The sequence below is a fragment of the Octopus bimaculoides genome, chromosome 2, assembly GCF_046866305.1.
Source record: "Octopus bimaculoides isolate indiv1 chromosome 2, ASM4686630v1, whole genome shotgun sequence".
Lineage (NCBI taxonomy): Eukaryota > Metazoa > Mollusca > Cephalopoda > Octopoda > Octopodidae > Octopus > Octopus bimaculoides.
Genome location: NC_142929.1, coordinates 61,200,500 through 61,221,029, shown reverse-complemented (window position 1 = coordinate 61,221,029; position 20,530 = coordinate 61,200,500). Strand labels below are relative to the sequence as shown.

General features: G+C 30.3%; 1 protein-coding gene across 10 annotated transcripts in view; it reads right to left on the bottom strand.

The window, feature by feature from the left end:
* The window catches only part of LOC106869439 (zinc finger protein basonuclin-2), a 210,732-nt gene that overhangs the window by 26,617 nt on the left and 163,585 nt on the right, over positions 1-20,530 (bottom strand). For 5 of the 10 annotated variants that reach the window (XM_052977305.2, XM_052977296.2, XM_014915187.3 and 2 more), the window contains one exon: positions 17,807-17,833. The exons of the other annotated variants lie outside the window; for them this stretch is intronic. In XM_052977305.2, the coding sequence (XP_052833265.1) occupies positions 17,807-17,833 (27 nt within the window). The remainder of the gene's footprint in view (positions 1-17,806; positions 17,834-20,530) is intronic. 10 annotated transcript variants of the gene reach the window in all.

Sequence of the window (20,530 nt, the reverse complement as noted above, 5' to 3'; positions counted from 1 at the left end):
ATGTATTTGAGTTAAAAGATGAAGAGCATGTTTCAGCTGGACAAATTATTATCTAACACTTTACTGAAGGTAGATAAATAGAAATTGATTAATGTTGATAAAAAAAAGTTTACTGGAAAACAATTACTCAATCTGTTACAAATTACTGCTCTTAGATTTCTGTTCAGTTATTAGAGAGAAGGCAGACATATGTAAGCATATGTAAATCCTGATAGTAAGACACAAATTGCAAGATATAATTAAACCATTCTGTTTTGTTTGACTTGGCAATTTACTTTTTTCCTTTATAACATAATCAGTTTCACAGACAAATGTTTTTAGACACCTACAACCAAAAAATTAATGGACTCCTTTTTTTTTTATAATCTACAACATGTAGATGATAGACCAAAATATATTGTTACAATTTTGTTGTATTATTCAAAAATAAAAATTTCAATGATGTATTACAACTGATAAAAAAAAGTAAGGAAAAAGAAGATATAACAAAAATAAAAATGTACCACAAAGCTTCCTTCTCATATACAGTAATATCTTAAATGTAGCCATTTTTGTTAGTTCTTTGTGATATCTAACTACTTTTACAGGTGTAACCTATTTGAACATTGCTCTTCTAAGAAGTTTGGTTACTGTTATTCAGATACTTCAAAACACTATGAAAATAATAAAGGCCACATATACTAGCTTTAGCTTTTCAGAAAGAATGCACATACTCAACTAACAAAAGAATAAAATTATATCATTTTAAACTAATTCATATTTTGACACTTCACCAAAGAAAGACTATAGCTAAAGTTATTAACGAAAGTTTAAAGCCCTCAACAAATGCAATTAACACCCAAATTATTTGATAGTTGATATTTAATGGCATCCTGAAGAAACAAGTTTTAATTTTATGACTATGTCAAAAATATAAACATTTTCACATTCAGTGATCTAAACCTAAGAATGCTGAGTGACAACATATCTATTTATAAAGTTTTTTTTATTTATAAATCTGTCCCCATAGCAAATTTTCATTACATCCCAGATTTAGTACAGTATATTTTATTCCAATATCAGATATCATATCTATATCAAATACACCAGACTATGTCATCCACAATATAATGATACTTGTCCATCCTTTACTCTCTCTCTCTCTCTCACACACACTTGTGAGTATGTTTATCTTTTCCACAAGTAATATGGCTGAAGAATAAGTAGATGGAAAAGATGACATTAAGACCAGTAAGGACCAAATAGATATTATGTATTGGACATCATTAGCAAGAGAACTTATTTTCCAAATTAGTTTGGATTCAATGCATGGTTTTCTGTCCAATAACGAGTAGAGATGCTGGAGGTTGTAATGGTGAGGCAATATGCCAGCAGAGGACATAAACATTTATTTCAGTCACAGCAATGGTTGGTTATTTACTTCTCCTGCTAACTAACAGTACCTGCTGTGCATGAAAAGTGGCCTTTTGACATTGGATTGCTCAGGTGTCTTGCCATTTAGGCAGTTTGCAGTTGAATTACATATACACATGAGCATGTGGACATTATAGTTCACTTTCTCTTAAAGCTTTCAGTTACTAAATCATTTAATGTTACTTTGAAATCTCTTCTAAGTGGAGTCTATAACTTTGTAGCAAATAGAACTGTATTATGAGAAGGTTCCATAAGCTAATGAGTGACAAACAGAATCATTAGCAGATTATGGATTATGAAAAATCGACCAGTAAACAATATACTGAAGAAAAAAAACAAAAACAGTTCCTTAAAATTAATTTTAAGCTTTGTTAACATTTGCACAAACAAAATTGTTGACAACAAACTAGATAACAAAGTGAAGCAAAATCTGTCACAGAGACAGATTTGTAGGTTTAATCACTAAAATTAAATGAAGAAGTGATACACACACATGTATATATATATATATATATATATATATATATATATATATATATATATACACACACACATGTATATATATATATATATATATATATATATATATATATATATACATATATATATATATATATATATATATATATATATATATATATATATACATATATATATATATATATATATATATATATATATATATATATATATATATATATATATATATATATATATATAGGGAAGAAAGAAAGAAAGAAAGAGTAGAGGGAAACTAGTTTTAATGAAACTTTGTTTCTCACAGTAAATAATTCAGATTAAATTTTCAATGCATAATTTAGAAAAAAATAAATAAAATTAATTCAGAAAGATGAAAATAGAATATTTTTTTATAATATGATAAATTTTACAAATTACTGAAAATGTTTAAAATATTCTACATCAGGCGCAGGTGTGGTTTTGTGGTAAGAAGCTTGCTTCCCAACCAGATGGTTCCAGGTTCAGTCCCACTGCATGGAACCTTGGGCAAGTGTCTTCTACTATAGCCCCAGGCCAACCAAAGACTTGTGAGTGGATTTGGTAAATGGAAACTGAAAGAAACCTGTTGTATGTATGTATATATATATATATATATATGTATATGTTTGTGTGTCTGTGCTTGTCCCCACCAACATTGCTTGACAATCAATGTTGGTGTGTTTACGTCCCTGTAACTTAGTGGTTCGGCAAAAGAGACCGATAGAATAAGTACTAGGCTTACAAAGAATAAGTCCTGGGGTCAATTTGTTTGACTAAAGGTGGTGCTCCAGCATGGCTGCAGTCAAATGACTGAAATAAGTAAAAGAATAAAAGAATCATAAATTTACCAAATAATTCTTAAAACAACTTTCTTTGATTTCTTTATAAGAAATAATTCTGGGCATTGACTTCAATTCTTGTGTTTTCATCAATCTCTTTCTCCTTTTACTTTACTTATTTGGAGAGAGAGAGTGAGAGAGAAAGAAAGTCTTAACTCCTGACAGAACTTAAATCCATTTCAAGTACAATGTGCTTTCATTCTCTTTGTCTCATGGATGAGTGGATATGCAAAGCACCCTTAACTAATTATAAGCAACTTGTAATGAACTTTAACAAAAGTCATTGAAAGAATTTACATGCCAATATCTGAAAACTCAAAATATGGCAAGTATAATTTGGAATAAGAAAAACTCAATAGTGAAGATTGGAAATATAGTGGCATGTTTCTATATGGGCAAATGAATCCTCAAATTAAAGCTCTGTTTATTGCTCAGGTATGTGCACGAAAATTTAAGCTTGCAGCAATGCTAAATTAGTGCTACTTAATCTGCAACCACAGCAATAATATGTTGCCTTTTTCATTATAAGACAAATGCTAATAGTAATCCACTAAACAGCAGTTGCTGAATATAGCCAGTGGAATGAAGGCAGGGCTGTGTGCTACTCTCTAATTTCCAATGTACTTGTCAATTGGTGCCAATATCTTGGTTGTGTGCATTAATGTTCTATCCTCTGTGATCAGCACAAAACTTTAGGATCAGTCAGAATCCATCCCACTTCAGCATTAAATCAAAGTCTATCCCTATCACAGCACATTTATCCCTTGTCGTTTGCAGCATCGTCACCTGCTCAGTGAGTGGAAACACTGCCGGAATCTAGAACGTTCTATCTTAAACAGTTCAAGAAAATGTAAATCTCATAAGAGCATGCAGTTGTTCTGAGATTCAGCATAATGGTCAGTTGCAATCAGACCGGAATGTTGAGTCATAATCATTCTATTCTCTTGAGATCTACACAGGAAATATATATATATATATATATATATATATATATATATATATATATATATATATATATATATATATATATATATATGTGTGTGTGTGTGTGTGTGTGTGTATGTATATATTTTATAGCATGTCAAATATGGAAAGCTCACCAATATCTTTCTTTCTAAAACAATAGAAACAGATAAGTGAAGAAAAAGAGGCTGAGGAAGAAGATTTAGAGAAGAGGGGAAAGAAGGAGGAGAAAATAAAATGAAAGGGAAATATGGAAAGATGGAAAAATAATAACTGGTAGGAAAAAAAAAAAAAATGAACGTTAGAAAATAAAAAGTAAAAACAGAAAATTGTAAAATATCTTTTTAATAGAAACTAAATACACCTAAAAGGAAAAACCAGTAGCTACAATTAAGGATATCAAGAGAAAGAAAAGAATCACTAAAAAGTTAGCTACTGACAGTGACACAGATTGCCTTTTAGGAAAAAATACCTCATGCAAAAAGAATCTGTGACATTAAAAGTATTTTCTCACATAGTTCTGAATCGTCATTTTGGAATTGTTCCATTAGTTGTCATCATTAGCATCATTTTGATGTAGAAGGATGTCCTTGTTTCTGTTAATGTGTATGAATATAATGTAGTGATGCTGGCTGAGTGTTGGATAAAGACAACCAATAAGTTAGCTGCTTGTGAAGGAATCAATACTCTTTGATCTTACCATGCATGTAAGTGTTGTAAGAAATGTTTCTCTTGTAGATGACAGTGACTACTTGACCATAACCAATAACGCAAAAGGTAAGAACGAGTGGAAGAGGTGAAGCAGAGTGATAAATACCAGTGAAGAATACCATAAGTATCATTTAACAAGCAAAAAGGAACATTAAAAGAATAAATGATAGGAAATAAAGAAATGACAATACGTAAGTAAGAAAGAATTAAGTATACAAGTTTGCAGGCCAGTGTTACTATCAACACTGCTGTCAAAGTTATATATTGATAAATACAGTTTATAAGTAGACAAATACTCTTACAGAAATTATAGTAAAATCTTTACATAAGATCAATTGTAGAGATAGTAGTAGTATTAGTAATAGTCATATTATAAAAGTAAAAGCCTAACAGATGCATTAGTGTCACTTACAGATTATTATAGAGGCATATTGCTTTAAATATGGAAAGACAAATTACTAATCAAGCAGCAGTACAGAAAATTATATATTATTAGTTTGAATGTTGAGTAATAGAAGTTAAAATAATTAGGACATATGATTATTATAGTTAGGGTATATGATTAAGAATATGTGTGTGTTACTGTATCGACCAGACTATCAGATGTTGTTATACAATGGTGGTCACGATGTGCTTTCTTGCATGCGCCCCAGTGGCAAGGCAGGCAGGTTGGTGAGCAGGCCAATATATATATATATATATATATATATATATATATATATATATATATCTATATATATATTTGTGTGTGTGTGTTGCTAACAGTTATTGTCTTTAACATCTAGGATAAGAGAATTTGTCAGTGATGGTCATACTCATCGACCAATGTGTGCATATATACATCTTTTACTTGTTTCAGTTATAGGACTGCAGCCACGCAAGAACACTGCCTTTGAAGAATTTTAGTTAAGCCTGGTACTTATTCTATTGATTGCTTTAACCGAACTGCTAAATTACAGGGATGTAAACACACCAACACTGGTTGTCAAGCAGTGGTGGAGGACAAACACAGATGCATGCATATATACACACATGATGGGTTTCTTTCAGTTTCCATCTACCAAATCCACTCACAAGGCTTTGGTCAGCCTGAGTTTACAGTGGAAGACACTTGTCCAAGGTGCCATGGAGTGGAACTGAACCTGGAACCATGTGGTTGGGAAGCAAGCTTCTTACCACACAGCCATGCTGGCAACTATGAACATACATATATAAATGCATACATGCATTATCATCAATTGTTCCTTGTGTCCAAGAATTTCAATTTCTCATTGTTGAAGGAAATCTCAATAGGAAGAAATACTAATGACATGGATTTGTTTATTATGGATCTCAACTTGCCAGTGATTGACTTACATGCTGTGGTTTCAAGACCATCCATTATGGCACATAATCCTAGTTATAGTTTCACTCTATGGCATCTTTTGCAAGTGTCATTTACCACAGCCTCTAGCTCACTCGAGCAAACTGGTTTGCTGGAAACTTTGTAAAAGCTGATTGGATGAATGGATGGATAGTACCTGCAATTCAAAAGGCCCAGCCTTGTCATATTTTGTGGCATGCTGATTCTACTTGATGATTTAAGTTAACAGTACCTGGAATGCCTAACTATTCGCATGTTAATTCAATAAGCAGATAGTTTAATTTATTGAACTGAATACTGCTGAGGAAAATCCAAATATGTGCATGTGCATGTGTGAGTATGTGTGTATATATATATATATATATATATATATATATATATATATATATACATATATATAGGCATGTGTACATGTGAAGGAGAGGAAGGAAAAACTGCGTGAGAAGCTTGTGAGTACCCAAGGTTCAGAGACTGTTAAACATAAAATCTTTAAATCTAGAATCTCAAAACTCATATACAAATATGAGAGAGAGAGAGAGAGAGAGAGAGAGAGAGAGAGAGAGAGAGAGAGAGAGAGAGAGAGAGAGAGAGAGAGAGAGAGAGAGAGAGAGAGAGAGAGAGAGAGAGAGAGAGAGAGAGAGAGAGAGTATAAAAGAGACTGGAATTTGATATAAACTAGCTGTTCAACAGGAACTGTTTTTTTCAATAGTTTTATCTGTCTTTCTAAGTACATTGTAACATTTCTTATCTCATCTGCTCATGCATTATTTCAGATGCAGCACAATTGGTGCTTTCTTTAAACAATTTATTTGAATATTAGTGGAGCATTGTTTTTTTTTTATGTAGACTTTCTGTTTAAGTCACCACTACTCCTACACACATACCAAAGCCAGTAGTCACATAAGTTGAGGCCTGGTTTGAGAAGCCAAGTATGTCCAAGTTGATGAATAATGATTTGCTTTTGAGGAAACTGCTGGAGGAGAAATTCCTTCATGTCTGTATGAGTGTAAGCCGGTGTACAGTTTCACATAAAAATGGTTGTCTTCAAAGCTATATGCTCTTTTATCTGTTACCAAATGTTTTTGAAACATAGAAAAAACCTATCATGATCCACTGTTCTGTCAAAGACAAACAGTGGTTTCGAAATATTAAGGCTTTTTTTTTATGAGTACAAAATACTGAATTATAATGAATACATTCTAAAAAGTTTTAAGTTTGTAATGAATAAAAAATTTATAATATAATTTGATAAATTTCATCAAAACTAAAACTTGTGTGACTATTGAAAAACTGTCTGTCTTTTGTCTGCTTGTGTGCATTAGTGTATTTACTGTACATAGCTGGATCTCTGGTTAAATAACGAGAAGCAGGAAAGATGAAGATGCAGAGGAATAGTTAGTCAGAAGAGCATACATGAAATGAATCCATACACTGTGAGAAACTACTACCAGTGATTGACTAAGAGTTTATTTTATTAATCCTTGAGAAAGAAAGATAGTCATTCTCAGTGGGATTTAAACTCAGAACATAAAGTGACACAACTAAATGCTACAGCTTACTCTGTTCCATACTCTGATTCACTCCTTATAAAATAATAAGAAAGGTGTCTTTATTTTAATCCTTTTTTTTTTTTTAGTTTGTAATGACTCATGTAATTACTTCATGGAAAGATATTTTTTCTAAGTAAAATGTAGATGTTATCTATAAAATGTAGATGACAAGAGACCGAAAGTACTATGAAGAGTTATATATGTAAGCATTTTACACCCATTTCTCATTAAATAAAAGGAGAAAATATAGTATTATTAATTTAAGATCTAAAGTGTTTAAGTGTATCTGAAATGTTTCAATTATATGTAAGTGTGTGAAACTGTATGTATTTGAGATTTGTTTTAAGTTCTTTTCAGACTGTTTCAGGATTTGTGAATATGTGAGTTAATGTGTTTGTGGATATACTTGTATTCATGTAATAGATGTATATATATATATATATATATGTGTCTCTTTAATACATGAGTGTGTGACTACTTTTTATGTGGGTGTATTGTATACTATATGCATATGTCATAGTATGTGCATATTTGTTCTACGAAACTTGAAGAAATAATTGTAACAGTTTCCATATCTTCACTGAATCCCAATTTACTTGTATTTGGAGGATGCAAATTAGTTTATTTGTTCTTTCTTGGAAGACTTCAATGTTTCCAAGCTTTTATGCATGTCCATTGATATATAGCCTAATGCAGCTATAACGGGTATAAATATGAATCTATAGCTTGGGTACAAGAGCTTCAAGTTTTGCATTAGTACACCATAGATATTATTTTGCTACAACATTAGATAGATTCACACTGGCTAAGCAACCAACATCTATAACAGTGCATAACTTTACTTCCTGTCCCTGTTGCGTTTTCAGTGGGTTGCTGTTTGTATCGGAATGTTCCACTAGTATTCCTCACTTTTAAAGGCATGGATACATTCTGGTTCTGGTGTGTCATGGGCATGACTGTCAGAACAATCTTTCTTGCAGATAACATTGTACTAAATTTTGGCAAAAAAGAAAAAGTTATGTCTCATAGAGAGGTAGCACCACGTAGTTACTTTTTGTGGCTGTTGATGATTTGGGTGATATCTTCCATGTTGGTATGAATATTTTCTATAACACAGAGATTTGGAAACATCATCATCTCTTTTATCAATCAGGTATTTAGTAGCTATCTCGTGTATTTGGATTGAAAAAGTGTAACCTTCTAGATGGGATTTACCTATCAAATGTCTAGAAGCTACTCTTCTTGACAATGCTGTTATTGTCTAACTTAAATATGTATGTAGGACAAATTTTTGTCTTCGTAAAAATATATATGCAAAACAACTAGGCTGTCTTTATTAGATACCAGAGATCCTTAGTCTCTAAATTAATGAATCGTAATATCTACATTTAATTGACCTGTAAGAATCTTATAATTTAACTGATGAATAATGTGTAACTTTAACTTTGAAACAATATTGTTTTCAAAGTGAGCTATCATTAGAATGAGTGATATAGTCATAGATGAATGGAGACATATTTTCGACATGTGAAAGACAATATTAACATACATACGTTTAGCTGAAACTAAGTAAAGAGCAACTTGATAGTGTAGTTATGAAGAGAGATAATAAACTGAAACACACATATCCATGTCAGTTATTTAACCAGAGTCTAAACTATCAAATCTTCTAATAGCTACAATATATGTTAAGGAATGCAAGAATGAACTGATAAAGTAATGAAACAATAAAAACAGTAGAGCAACTATCCATTATGTTCATTCATATTATATACATATAAATATGCATCTATCTATATAAATCTATCTCTATAAAATGTATGCATATTATATACATACATACACACACACACATACATATTACACACGTATACATAGAAACATACATATACTACATATACACACCCACACATATAGGCACGATATAATTATCTAAACAACAACAAAAACCTAATATGAATAAATAACAATGAGCATTTCTTCTTTTTTTTTCTGACCAAAAGCAATATAAAGCAATGGACTTGATATTGGAAGCATGCCCAATTACAGCTTTTACTTTTACCAAAACCAGTGGGGCTAGATTGCACTCATCGCATGAGATGTATGCCCAGAAGAAAACTCTGTCATAAAGTATCAATATCTTGCTAACCATTTCACAGGCAGTAGGTGATGGACGAACAGCTTTGCAGCTTTTAATCTATATTAAGTAGCATACACATGAAGAATGACAGCAGATAGAAAACGATATTTGGTAGACACTGGTGAGCAGATATTATATTAGACAGATGAAGTATGGAGTAGAAGGTTTAGGAATTTAGAGGAGAAAGAATAAAACTATATTAAAATAATAATAAAAAAAAGAGAGATATGAAACAAAAAGTTTGGACTGAAAAGGAAGGAAAAAATATTCTGTCAATCCAAAAGATAAAAATGATTTTCTAAGACAGCTATTGCACACTAACATAAAGCATGTTGGGTATGTAGCTACACATGTTTTTCTATCAGTAAGTATTTAAAAAAAAAAACAAAAAAAAAAGGAAAGGAAGCAAACAAACAAATGTGTGCATGTGTGTTCCAGCCTATTGGACTGATTGATTGTCTATCAGGGAGTTGATATTTCCATCTAAGTCTGCCTCACTTCTATGTTGATCTATATGTCTCACCATTGCTGTACGATGCAATGGATTTTTTTTCTTTGCTTTCTCAACAAAAAAAGAGAAAGAAAAAAGAAGTAAATAAATTATATCTGTGCTAATCTGAACAAAGAATGAAAACAAATATCCTGTGAGACAAGTTAAAGTACCTTATCTATGTGAAAGAAAGTAACTGTCCTCCTAGAAGGATTATCAACAGTAAAAGCTTAACAGGCATGTGTATGTGTTTTATATATATTTATTTTTTCATGGTGAAGCGCTAAGCATCAATTATTTGGTTTATTAACTTATGGGATATGGCAAGAGTAAAAATATATTTGTAAATTTCTGATTTAAAGCTTCTTTCATGCAATATCTGATAGGAAGTTTATTTGATGTTTGCTGAGCTTTCCCAGAATGAAACTGAAAAATGTTTTACAACATTAAAAAAAAAATGTCTGTTCTACTTTCAAAGAGAGAGCTTTTTTTGTTACTTTTCAAACATTTCATCATAAAGATTAGGTGGGTTCACTGGCAGTAAAGATAATATAAAGTGGAAAAACATATAATAAAAGAATTAGAGGTTAGATCTGAAAAATCATAATCTGAAAAAGCATGTCTGCAGTTGAATGTATGTGTGCATATTAGAATAGTATAGCTTTATATATGTGTGTGTATGTGTGTGTGTTTACTTTACACAAAACCATACACACTTATATTTATGCATAACTGCTCACATGGGACAAAGGGACTGGACTGTCTATAAGAATATGAAAACTAAATTATGTAATTCAAGTGCATATTTATCACAGTTCCTTTAAAGCAAAATCAGCAACAGAAATGATTTGGTAACAATAGAAATGGTCCAGTACATTGTATTTTCAAATGCACCTTTCCAAATTTCAGCTGAAAAATCAAGTGAACTTGTGTACCACAATTCATAATTCACAATTCATACTGTATCCTTTACCAGTGTTTTGTTTAATTCATGTTTCTAATTTATCATTTATAATTATTTAAAAATTCAACCAATTTCACTGAGGCTAATGAACTTTAATGAGTGATATTGATATCTTCTTGGAATGTTTGTCTTTTAAATCTTGTATTTCTGAGAAAAAGTTGCAGGATTATGGTATTGTGTATTATAATCCAATATATCCAAAGGTCAGAATTGTTTCACCATCTAGTTGGTGAAACAACTAATAGTGGAGATGTTACTATTTTTTTTCTAAGCTTAATATGAAAATGTGAGGAGGTTCAAGATCTTTGTTAAATCCTTCTTTAAAAAAAAGAAAAGAGAAAAATATTTTAATCCTAGTTTTACAAAAAGCCCAAAAGAAACAACAGCCATTGTCTCAGAAAAGTTACTGGACAAGACAGAAGATCTAAAACAAGATAATATATGTGTAGTTTATGGAGGCTGTTAATATTCAATTTGTGACAAGACTTATATGAAGATGAATAGATTTTCTCAATTTTAGTGAGAATTGGAACATAAAAAAAAATGATATTCTTCCTTGAATATTAACAATTTATTTATTAACAATATCTATCAATAATCAATAAATATTGTGAATATAAAATAGTAAAAAATAATGATTGTGACATACATAGTTAAAAAGTATTATATAAAACATCTATCGTACATGAATGACAACATTTTCAATGCCAAAAAGAAAAAGAGGAAAAATGAAAGAGAGACAAAAAAAGAGAAAAATGAATCAATACATCTAAATAGGGAGTAAAGTTGTCTCAAGTGTATGTATATGAAAAGGATTCTTAATAAAGTACTGGAAGTCAAAAAAGATAAAAAGCTGCATCATATAAAAACTATGATTGCCATATTTTGCATAATAGATACATATATGATGTTAATGTGACCATTCTTCAAAATATAGAGAAAGAAATCCATCAAGGAAGGATTTTAACAACAAAGATGTATTTTCTCAGAAGATATTTTTGTACTTGTTATAAAAGAATATGAATTTCTGAATTCAAAGAAATTAATCAAACCTTAATCTCCGATTTTCTGAGAGCCATTTCAGTTCACATCTTTTGTTTGTTAGATAGATTTTTTTATTTTTTAAAAAAGGAAAGTGTAATAAAAATATAAGAAAGTTGAGAGAAAGAAATAGAAAGAGAGTGTGTGTGTGAGGGAATGTGTGCACATGAGAGAGGGAGAGAAAGGAGAGAGAGAAAGAAAATGGGTCAAACAAGTAAGTTGCATTGATAAACATAATTAGATAGAGAGGACACTAAGGTATGGGGAGAAGACTGATGAAGTAGAATTATTTTAACTTCATGTTGGCTTGCATTTGAATTGGATATATTTGGCATTTAGCATTCATTGAAGTGATTTTAAAAATGGCTAGACAACAATTATGTAGTAGAAATTCTGACTGAGATATGTAGACAGAAAAGCAGGTTCCAGCACCAGAGATGTTGATCTCTTCACAGCCAGAAATCAGCATGAGTAAGATTAAAAAAAAAAAAATTCTAGCATTGAATAAGTAAAAAATAAATAAATAAATAAATTAAGATTCTGGATTCAAAAGAAATAGCTGAGGGAAGAAATGAAAGAAGTAAACAAATTGGTTGAAGTTTAAAAATAAAACTCGAATGAATTACTGATGCTCAAATGCACTGGTGCTAATGAAATCATGTTTAACATTAATCAACATAGCATCCAGTTATAAGAAATATCTTACTCTGTACCATAGCTTAACTTGGAAAATAAGACAAAGTAGAAAATGCTAAAATAATTTTATCATGAAGTTCATTTTAGTACTGGTTTCTGTCTTTTAGACTTTTTCAACTAAGAGTAAAATAAGAAAAACAATTAAATTGGAGAAAAAAAATTAAGTGAAATGTTTTGTAAATATTTTCATAGTCTTCAAATAAGTAAATATTTCCATAGTCTTCAAATAGTCTGTCTGTCTGTCTGTCTGTCTCTTCCTTTGAATGCTTGATAGGTAGATAGTAGTAAATCTGAAGGATTCCTTCAGATTTACTACAAGCTACCTACCTATCATTCACAAAGGAAAAGAGAGAGAGAGAGAGAGAGACACACACACACATACACACAGAGACTATTTGAAGATTATGAAAATATTTACAAAACATTTCACTCAATTTTTTTCTCCAATTTAATTGTTTTTCTTATTTTACTCTTAGTTGAAAATGTCTAAAAGACGGAAACTAGTACTAAAGTGAACTTCATGATCAAATTATTTTAGTATTTTCTACCTTGTCTTATTTTCCTTATTACATATCAACTTGTGTGTTATTTTTCTACCTTCTATATATATATTTATTAGGTTGAGTATAAAGTAAGAAAGGTTTTGAACAATGAAGAATTTTTACTGGATTTTTACAGAGTTTTGAAGTTTTTTGCTATTGACTTCCAAATGCTTCAATAAATTAACATTGATATTTTCTTCACCGTTGTTACAATAATCTGAAATGGAACTGTCGAAGCACAATATTTGAGCAATTTTGCTATTCAATTTCAAAAAAGGACATAAAGCAGCTGAAACTGCTTGTGATATCTGTCATTGATGACGGTCAATTAAAGACCGTCATTGAGAAAGATCCACATAAAACCACTTGAAGTGGCAAAAGAACTTCAAGTTAGCCAGAAAACTGCCTGCGATCACTTGCAGGGGATCAGGAAATCAAAATGGCTCGACAAATGGGTACCACACGATTTGAATGAAAATCAGAAAATGTGCAGATATGAAATTTGCTCATCTCTACTTCTCTGTAACCAAACCGATCCATTTCTTGACTGTATTGTAACTTGCAATAAAAAGTGGATTCTGTGCAATAATAAAAAACATTCTTTGCAGTGGCTGGACCAAAATGAAGCATTGAAAACCTTCCCTAAACCTGAGCTCATCAAAAAGAAAGTTATGGTGACTGTTTGGTGGTGTACTGCTGGACTCATCTGCTGTAACTTCTTAAAATCTGGAACAACCATTATTGCAGAAACATATTGCCAAAATGAATGAAAAACTGCTACTCCTCTGTCCCAGACTGGTCAACAGAAGAGAGCCAATCATTCTTCATGACAATGCTCAACTACACGTTTCCCTAATGATGTTTCAGAAGTTGAGGGAACTTGGCTATGAAGTTCTTCCCTACCCAGCTTATTCCCCAGACCTTTTGCCTACAGACTACCACTTTTTCAAGCACCTTGATGGTTTCCTGCGAGAGGAGTTCAAAAATCTAACTGATGCTGAAAGTGCATTCAAAGAGTTCATTAGCTCCAGAAGTCCAGATTTTTATGTTACCAGAATAAACAAACTTGTAATGAATTTCATGTTTCAAAACGTTGCTTAGTCTAATATACATAAATGTATATATATATATATATATATATATATATATATATATGTATAAATTTAATTAGAGGTTGTGTTAACCTCGTGAAGGGATGGCTTCATCCAAGGAAATACTGGTTCAATACCTAGTATTTTGGGGGAATTAATTTCCTTAAAATAATAGGTATATATATATAAACATATAGTTTATATTTATTTAAAAGAAAATGGAGATTGGGAAGTAAATAATTGTTTATTATTAACACCAAATTAAGCATCTTCACTTACAGCTGTCTTAAAACATACTCAGTAAATATTAGATTTATGACCTGAGTATTATTAATATATGACCTGAGCATATTTTCAAAGGAAAAAGATATACCCTCGGATGCTGTATATGTGTTTATGGATTCATTATAGCTGTCTATAATGTAATATAAATACAAATACATGCATACAGACAGACACACACACACATACAATTTTAAAAAATAATGTTAAAGATTATTACTTGATATGCTGAAATCCCATAAACTCATCCAAGAAAATTCTAGGTGCTCAAACCACTGCACTCCACAAGCTATTAAAAAAAGTATTACTTACAAAAAAAAAGGGGGAGGGGGGGGAATTGGTACAATATATTAAATCACTGAAGTCAAAATAAATACTTATCTGCTCTTAATTGATTTAATGAAATTCTCAACCATATAATTGTTGTGGAGAAACTACATTAGAATAGACCAGTTCATAAGTGATGAGACAAAGTAGCAAATTTTGTACTAAGTTGGTAGAATTTAATATGATTATTGGTGTTGTAATTTGAAGTTTATAAAAAATACAAATGTAACAAAAATGGAAATTTAGAAAAAATAGCAAAAATACATTGGTTGTTAAATTTCAAATAAGTATTGTTAAAAAATACACATGAACACATACATATGTACATACAGATAATATATATTACATATGTATATTTTAAATAAGTACCATATCACAGGTTAACATACATACATATGAACATACATACAAATTATCTCTGCCTCTATCTTCCTGTCTACCTCTCTCTCTCACTCTCTCTCTCTCTGTATATATATACACACACACACACACACACACAAATATATAATCATATATAATATTGAAAAGCAAATGAAAACTTGCTATAGGGTGAGTGGACAGCAGAAGAAATCTTCAAAGGAAGAACTCTGTCAAGCAAGTGTTTCGTTTCAGCTCATTGGTTCCTGACACTAGAAGGGAGCCAGGCCTACCTAAGTGTCCTAGTGTTGGTATTAAAATGTCACCTTTAGTGGACTTGGAGCCTTTAGGTGAAGCTTATTTCCTTGAACCGTTGTGTATGTGTATGTTACACAGAGTACGCATATGCAAACATATAATAAAAATGTCACAAACGTTCATATACATACATATATATATATGTTTTCACACACATATATATATGTTGTGTATATATACATAATTTATTATATATAAATATATATATATATATATATATATATATATATAGTGTATAATAATACATATAATATATATATATTGAGTTTTATTAGAAATGGATATTTTGAATATTAATCACACATGCACACTCAGACACAGTAGCGGATTGTACTTAGCACTATTTCTTCTAAAAGTGAGTACTGAAAACAGTTCATTTTAGAGTAGAATTGCTATGTTCAATGCATCACTGTGGCACATGTGCATGTGTGTGTGTGCTAGATAATATTTCCCCATGACCAACATGAAGATTTGTATGACAATGTTACACATTTACAGCCTCATGAATGACTAAAACTAGGAAATACAACCACAACAGCACATATGCACACATACACACACTGTTTCCACCCAGCAAATCTATTGACAAGGGTTATGTTGGTCTGGGGCTATAGTAGAAAACTCTTGTCTAAAGTGTCACACATTGAGAATGAACCTCAAAAAGTTGGATTTAGAAGTCATGCGTCAGTATAAAAAATAAAGCATATATGGTACTCAATTGAAAGATATTGAATGACCCTTCAAATTAATATTTAACGTTTTGTATGAAGCACACCAAAGCAAACAATGTCTGTATGCATTTAAGTTCATATATAGATACATACACATGCTTAGCCACTCAGAAAAAAATTCTGAAAGTATAAATACTGAATGTGAGTATGTGTGTGTGTGTGTGTGTGTGTGTGTGTGTGTGTGTGTGTGTGTGTGTGTGTGTGTGTGTGTATACACATAAATATACAAATATATATAATTACATAGTATGTGTGTAAATTATAAGAAAGTAAGTTACATCCTTCAGCTTTTGTAGTTAAATATGTAAAAAAATGATTTTGTTTAATTTGGTGGAGGGGAAATTGGAAAAACTGGTAACAATCAAATTGGTTGTTAAAAGTAACATCATTGCTTTTTAATAATAGTTTTTAATACATAGTGATCAAGATAAAGGGGAATAATAATAATAATAATAATAATAATAATAATAATAATAATAATAATAATAATAATAATAATAATAATAATAATAACAACAACAACAATAACAGGCTAGTGATGGGGTAAATTACAAAAAAGAATGGTTTAGTAAATATTAACAACTCCTTAAGAAATCCAAGTATTTGTTTTCTTAGGATGAAATTTCAAAATGTAAATACAAAAATGTTTATATACATATATATATATATATATATATATATATATATATATATATATATATATATATACACACACATATATATATATATATATATATATATATATATATATATATATGTATGTATGTAAAAGTAAAAATTGTTTGAAGTTATTTTTTCTAAAGAAATATTGTTACAAGAATTAATGATTAAAACAATATACTAGCTACAAAAAAAAAAAAAAATCCAAAATAAAAAACACTATTTCAATTCATGAAATTCCCATAAAAATAGAAAAAAAAACCCCACACATACATTCATGTAGATGTGCATACATGCACATATACACTGCATAGCTGCTTTTACAAAGTAGGTAAGGTTGGCTAATAGAAAAAAAAAAGTTTATTTGTGCATATATTGTTGGATTGAATATTATTCCTGTTTATTGTTTTACCTAAAGCCAGGCCGCTAAACAGCGATGGTGAAGGGCAAGTAGTGATATCTACATTTCAGGTTTGCTGAAGGGTAAAATACTATGAAATAAAATGCTATATCAAAAGTAGCATTTGAACATACGTGTATGTATACCCCACCACACATATACATATATTATGTACATACTCATACGTATATACACATATAATGTATACATATAAATATACAATCAACACATGCACACACATGTTTATATCTTGATAAAGGTGCTGAATGCTCTAGATCTTATATAAAGGTAATCTCTCTTTAAAAAAAAAAAAAGAAACCAACTTATTTTAATCCCAAACAACCTATCAATTCTAGATAAACTTGATATAAAGTTTTACATTTTAATGTATTATATATGCAAACTTTTGGACTAGTTTGGATGAACTTACGTTTTCGCCTATGGTACTCAGTTGATCCTGAAATAAAGAAATATTGAATGTAGAAACGATAAAATATCAACAGTATAAAATGCAATTCTTATACAAATTTTTAGTCCTGTCAAATTTACATAGAGAAAAGTAAGTGGTAATTTATATGTTGAAGTAGGTAGATTATAAGTATTTTAAACATTATTAATTATAGCTTTCATGCCAAATCATAACCATGTACATTAAGTTTATCTAGAAAATGGCACAATCATGGAATTTTGTTTGTTTTTATTCATATTTTGTATAAAATTTAGACACAAACTGGAGCATAAGGATGCGTATATGTTTGTGAGTATGTGTTTGTGTGTGTATATGAGCAAAAATGAAATAAAACTTAGCATATTTTATTTTATATTAATGATAGAATCTATAATTTTCAAATAAAAGAGTAAAAAAAGATATTAAAAATAGGGTAATATTTCTTTCAAGTTATTTTTCTTAATACCTTGCAATTATGAATAGAATGAATATCAGTCATAGTTTTATATTGACTAAGTTATTGATTTTATAAAACAAGAAAACTCTATTAAAAACAAAACAAAAAACTCCTAGAAATATTAAAATTAAAAAGGAGGAATATAACAAAAAATGAAAAAATAGAATTAATTTGTAAAACCTCAATAGAAAGAAATGCTAACAAATATTGTATCTGGTTTAGAGTTCCAAATAAATGCTGAAGAAAACAAAGAGCCAAGAATGACCTCATCAAAGTTCAGTGTCAACACTAAATGGAGTGGAGATTATGCAAAAGAGGGCTGAGACACTTTCACACTAAAGAAAATCACCCCAAGTTGTTTCTTGATATTTAGCAAGAGACAAAAGAGTAAAAATAGAAAAAGGTAATAAAAAAGATGAAATTTAATTGATTGAGGAATGTAAATATTTACTGAAATGTGCAGTAAAAATATTCTCAATCTGAGTTTTGTATAAAATTCTAAAGAGTAATAAGAGTACAGTCTTAATTTCATGTATGAAGGGAATTGTTTCTGCTGCTCTTCACCCACATACATTCCGCTCCCTCCATTATCCATTATTTGCTACATCAACTCCTCACCCCTATCCAATCTCTACAGTTGTCACCTACTCTTTCCTACCTTGCCAATTTATTATCTTTCAACACTTGTTCTTCATTCATTATATTCACTCCTTCACCCATTCCCCATGTCTTACTCTTGCAACCTCTACATACCCATTTCCACTATTTTTATATTTTCCAAACAGCTCCTCTCTTCTAAAATTGTGGAGTCATGTAACTCCTCTATTTCAAGAAACCTGTTTTGTTTTGGCCCCTTCTCTCATACTTTAGCCCATACCATTTTCTGGCATAAACCTGCCTAGGCTTGCAAGTTGCATGGCACTCTCACTAGTGCTGGTAGTATAGAAAAAGCAGCCATTGCACATGGTAAAGTGGCTGACATTTTGAAAGGCATCCAGTCACAGAATCCATGCCAAAGTAGACACTGGAGCATAATGCAGTCCTTGGATCCATCAGATCCTGCCAAGCCATCCAACACATGCCAGCATGGAAAATGGATGTTAACTGATGAGGATGATGATGTTGATACAAACTAGGTGTACCTGTGGAAATTCAATGGTTTTTCATAACTATGAAATATATAATTCCTTAACTTCTTTTGAAATTGCATTTTTTTAATGAAGTATTTGATCATTGAGGTGGTCAGATACAGTTTCAAAAGCGAACTTTTTTGAAAACTATACTCTTTATTATACTTGTCATCACTTCTGCTTTGAGAGTTGTTATTCATTATTTTCATCTACACCAAAAAGTGGATGTGATCTAGAAAGAGATAAATGCAAATTGTCCACAACAAAAAAATGGTTCCCTTCCCTTTGCCATTCTAGTGTTACTATGTTATCAAAATTATTGGGGAATGTATTGGAAGAACATTGTACATAATAAATGTTTTGAATAACCTTAATAAATGAAACAGAAGTCATCTATGTAAAATATTATTCTGCTATGATACAACTGATTATGTTGGTATAAATGAATGTTAATATGCTATACTACATCCTTATTTTCATAACTAAGAAAATTTCCAAATACATGAAGCAACACAGCTACCTCATCAAGCTGTAGATTTCATATATATATATATATATACATGCATACACACACACATATATACATGCATACACACACAAACATATATAGATATATGAATGTATATACATATATATACATATATTGAGTCCACAATGCAGTAAGGTAGCTACTTTCATTTACAATCAGTTGCACATATGTATGTATTATTCATAAGACAAGTGACTGATAAATGCATGAATGTTCTAGCTTCCATTCATTCACCTTAACTCTACAACTCTTAGGCTTTAGGAATTACACATAAGAACTTATCATTTTGCCTGAAACAATCATACGAGAATGTACACCTTTTCCTTTTTTGTTTAGGTTCAATATTTAAAAAAAGATCACATTTTGAAGAAGTACATTAAACTATAATCACTGAAAACAATTAGTAGATTTAAAGAAAAACAAAATATTAATTCAATAAAAAGTACAAATTTTCATTATTAGTTCTAAATCATTTTTTAAACAATGACAAATTTTATAGAATTTTCAAATTAGAAACTAATAATTTTGATATTTTATGGGAATATGATAAAATTTACACAAGGCATGATTTAAATTCATTTATTCTCCAA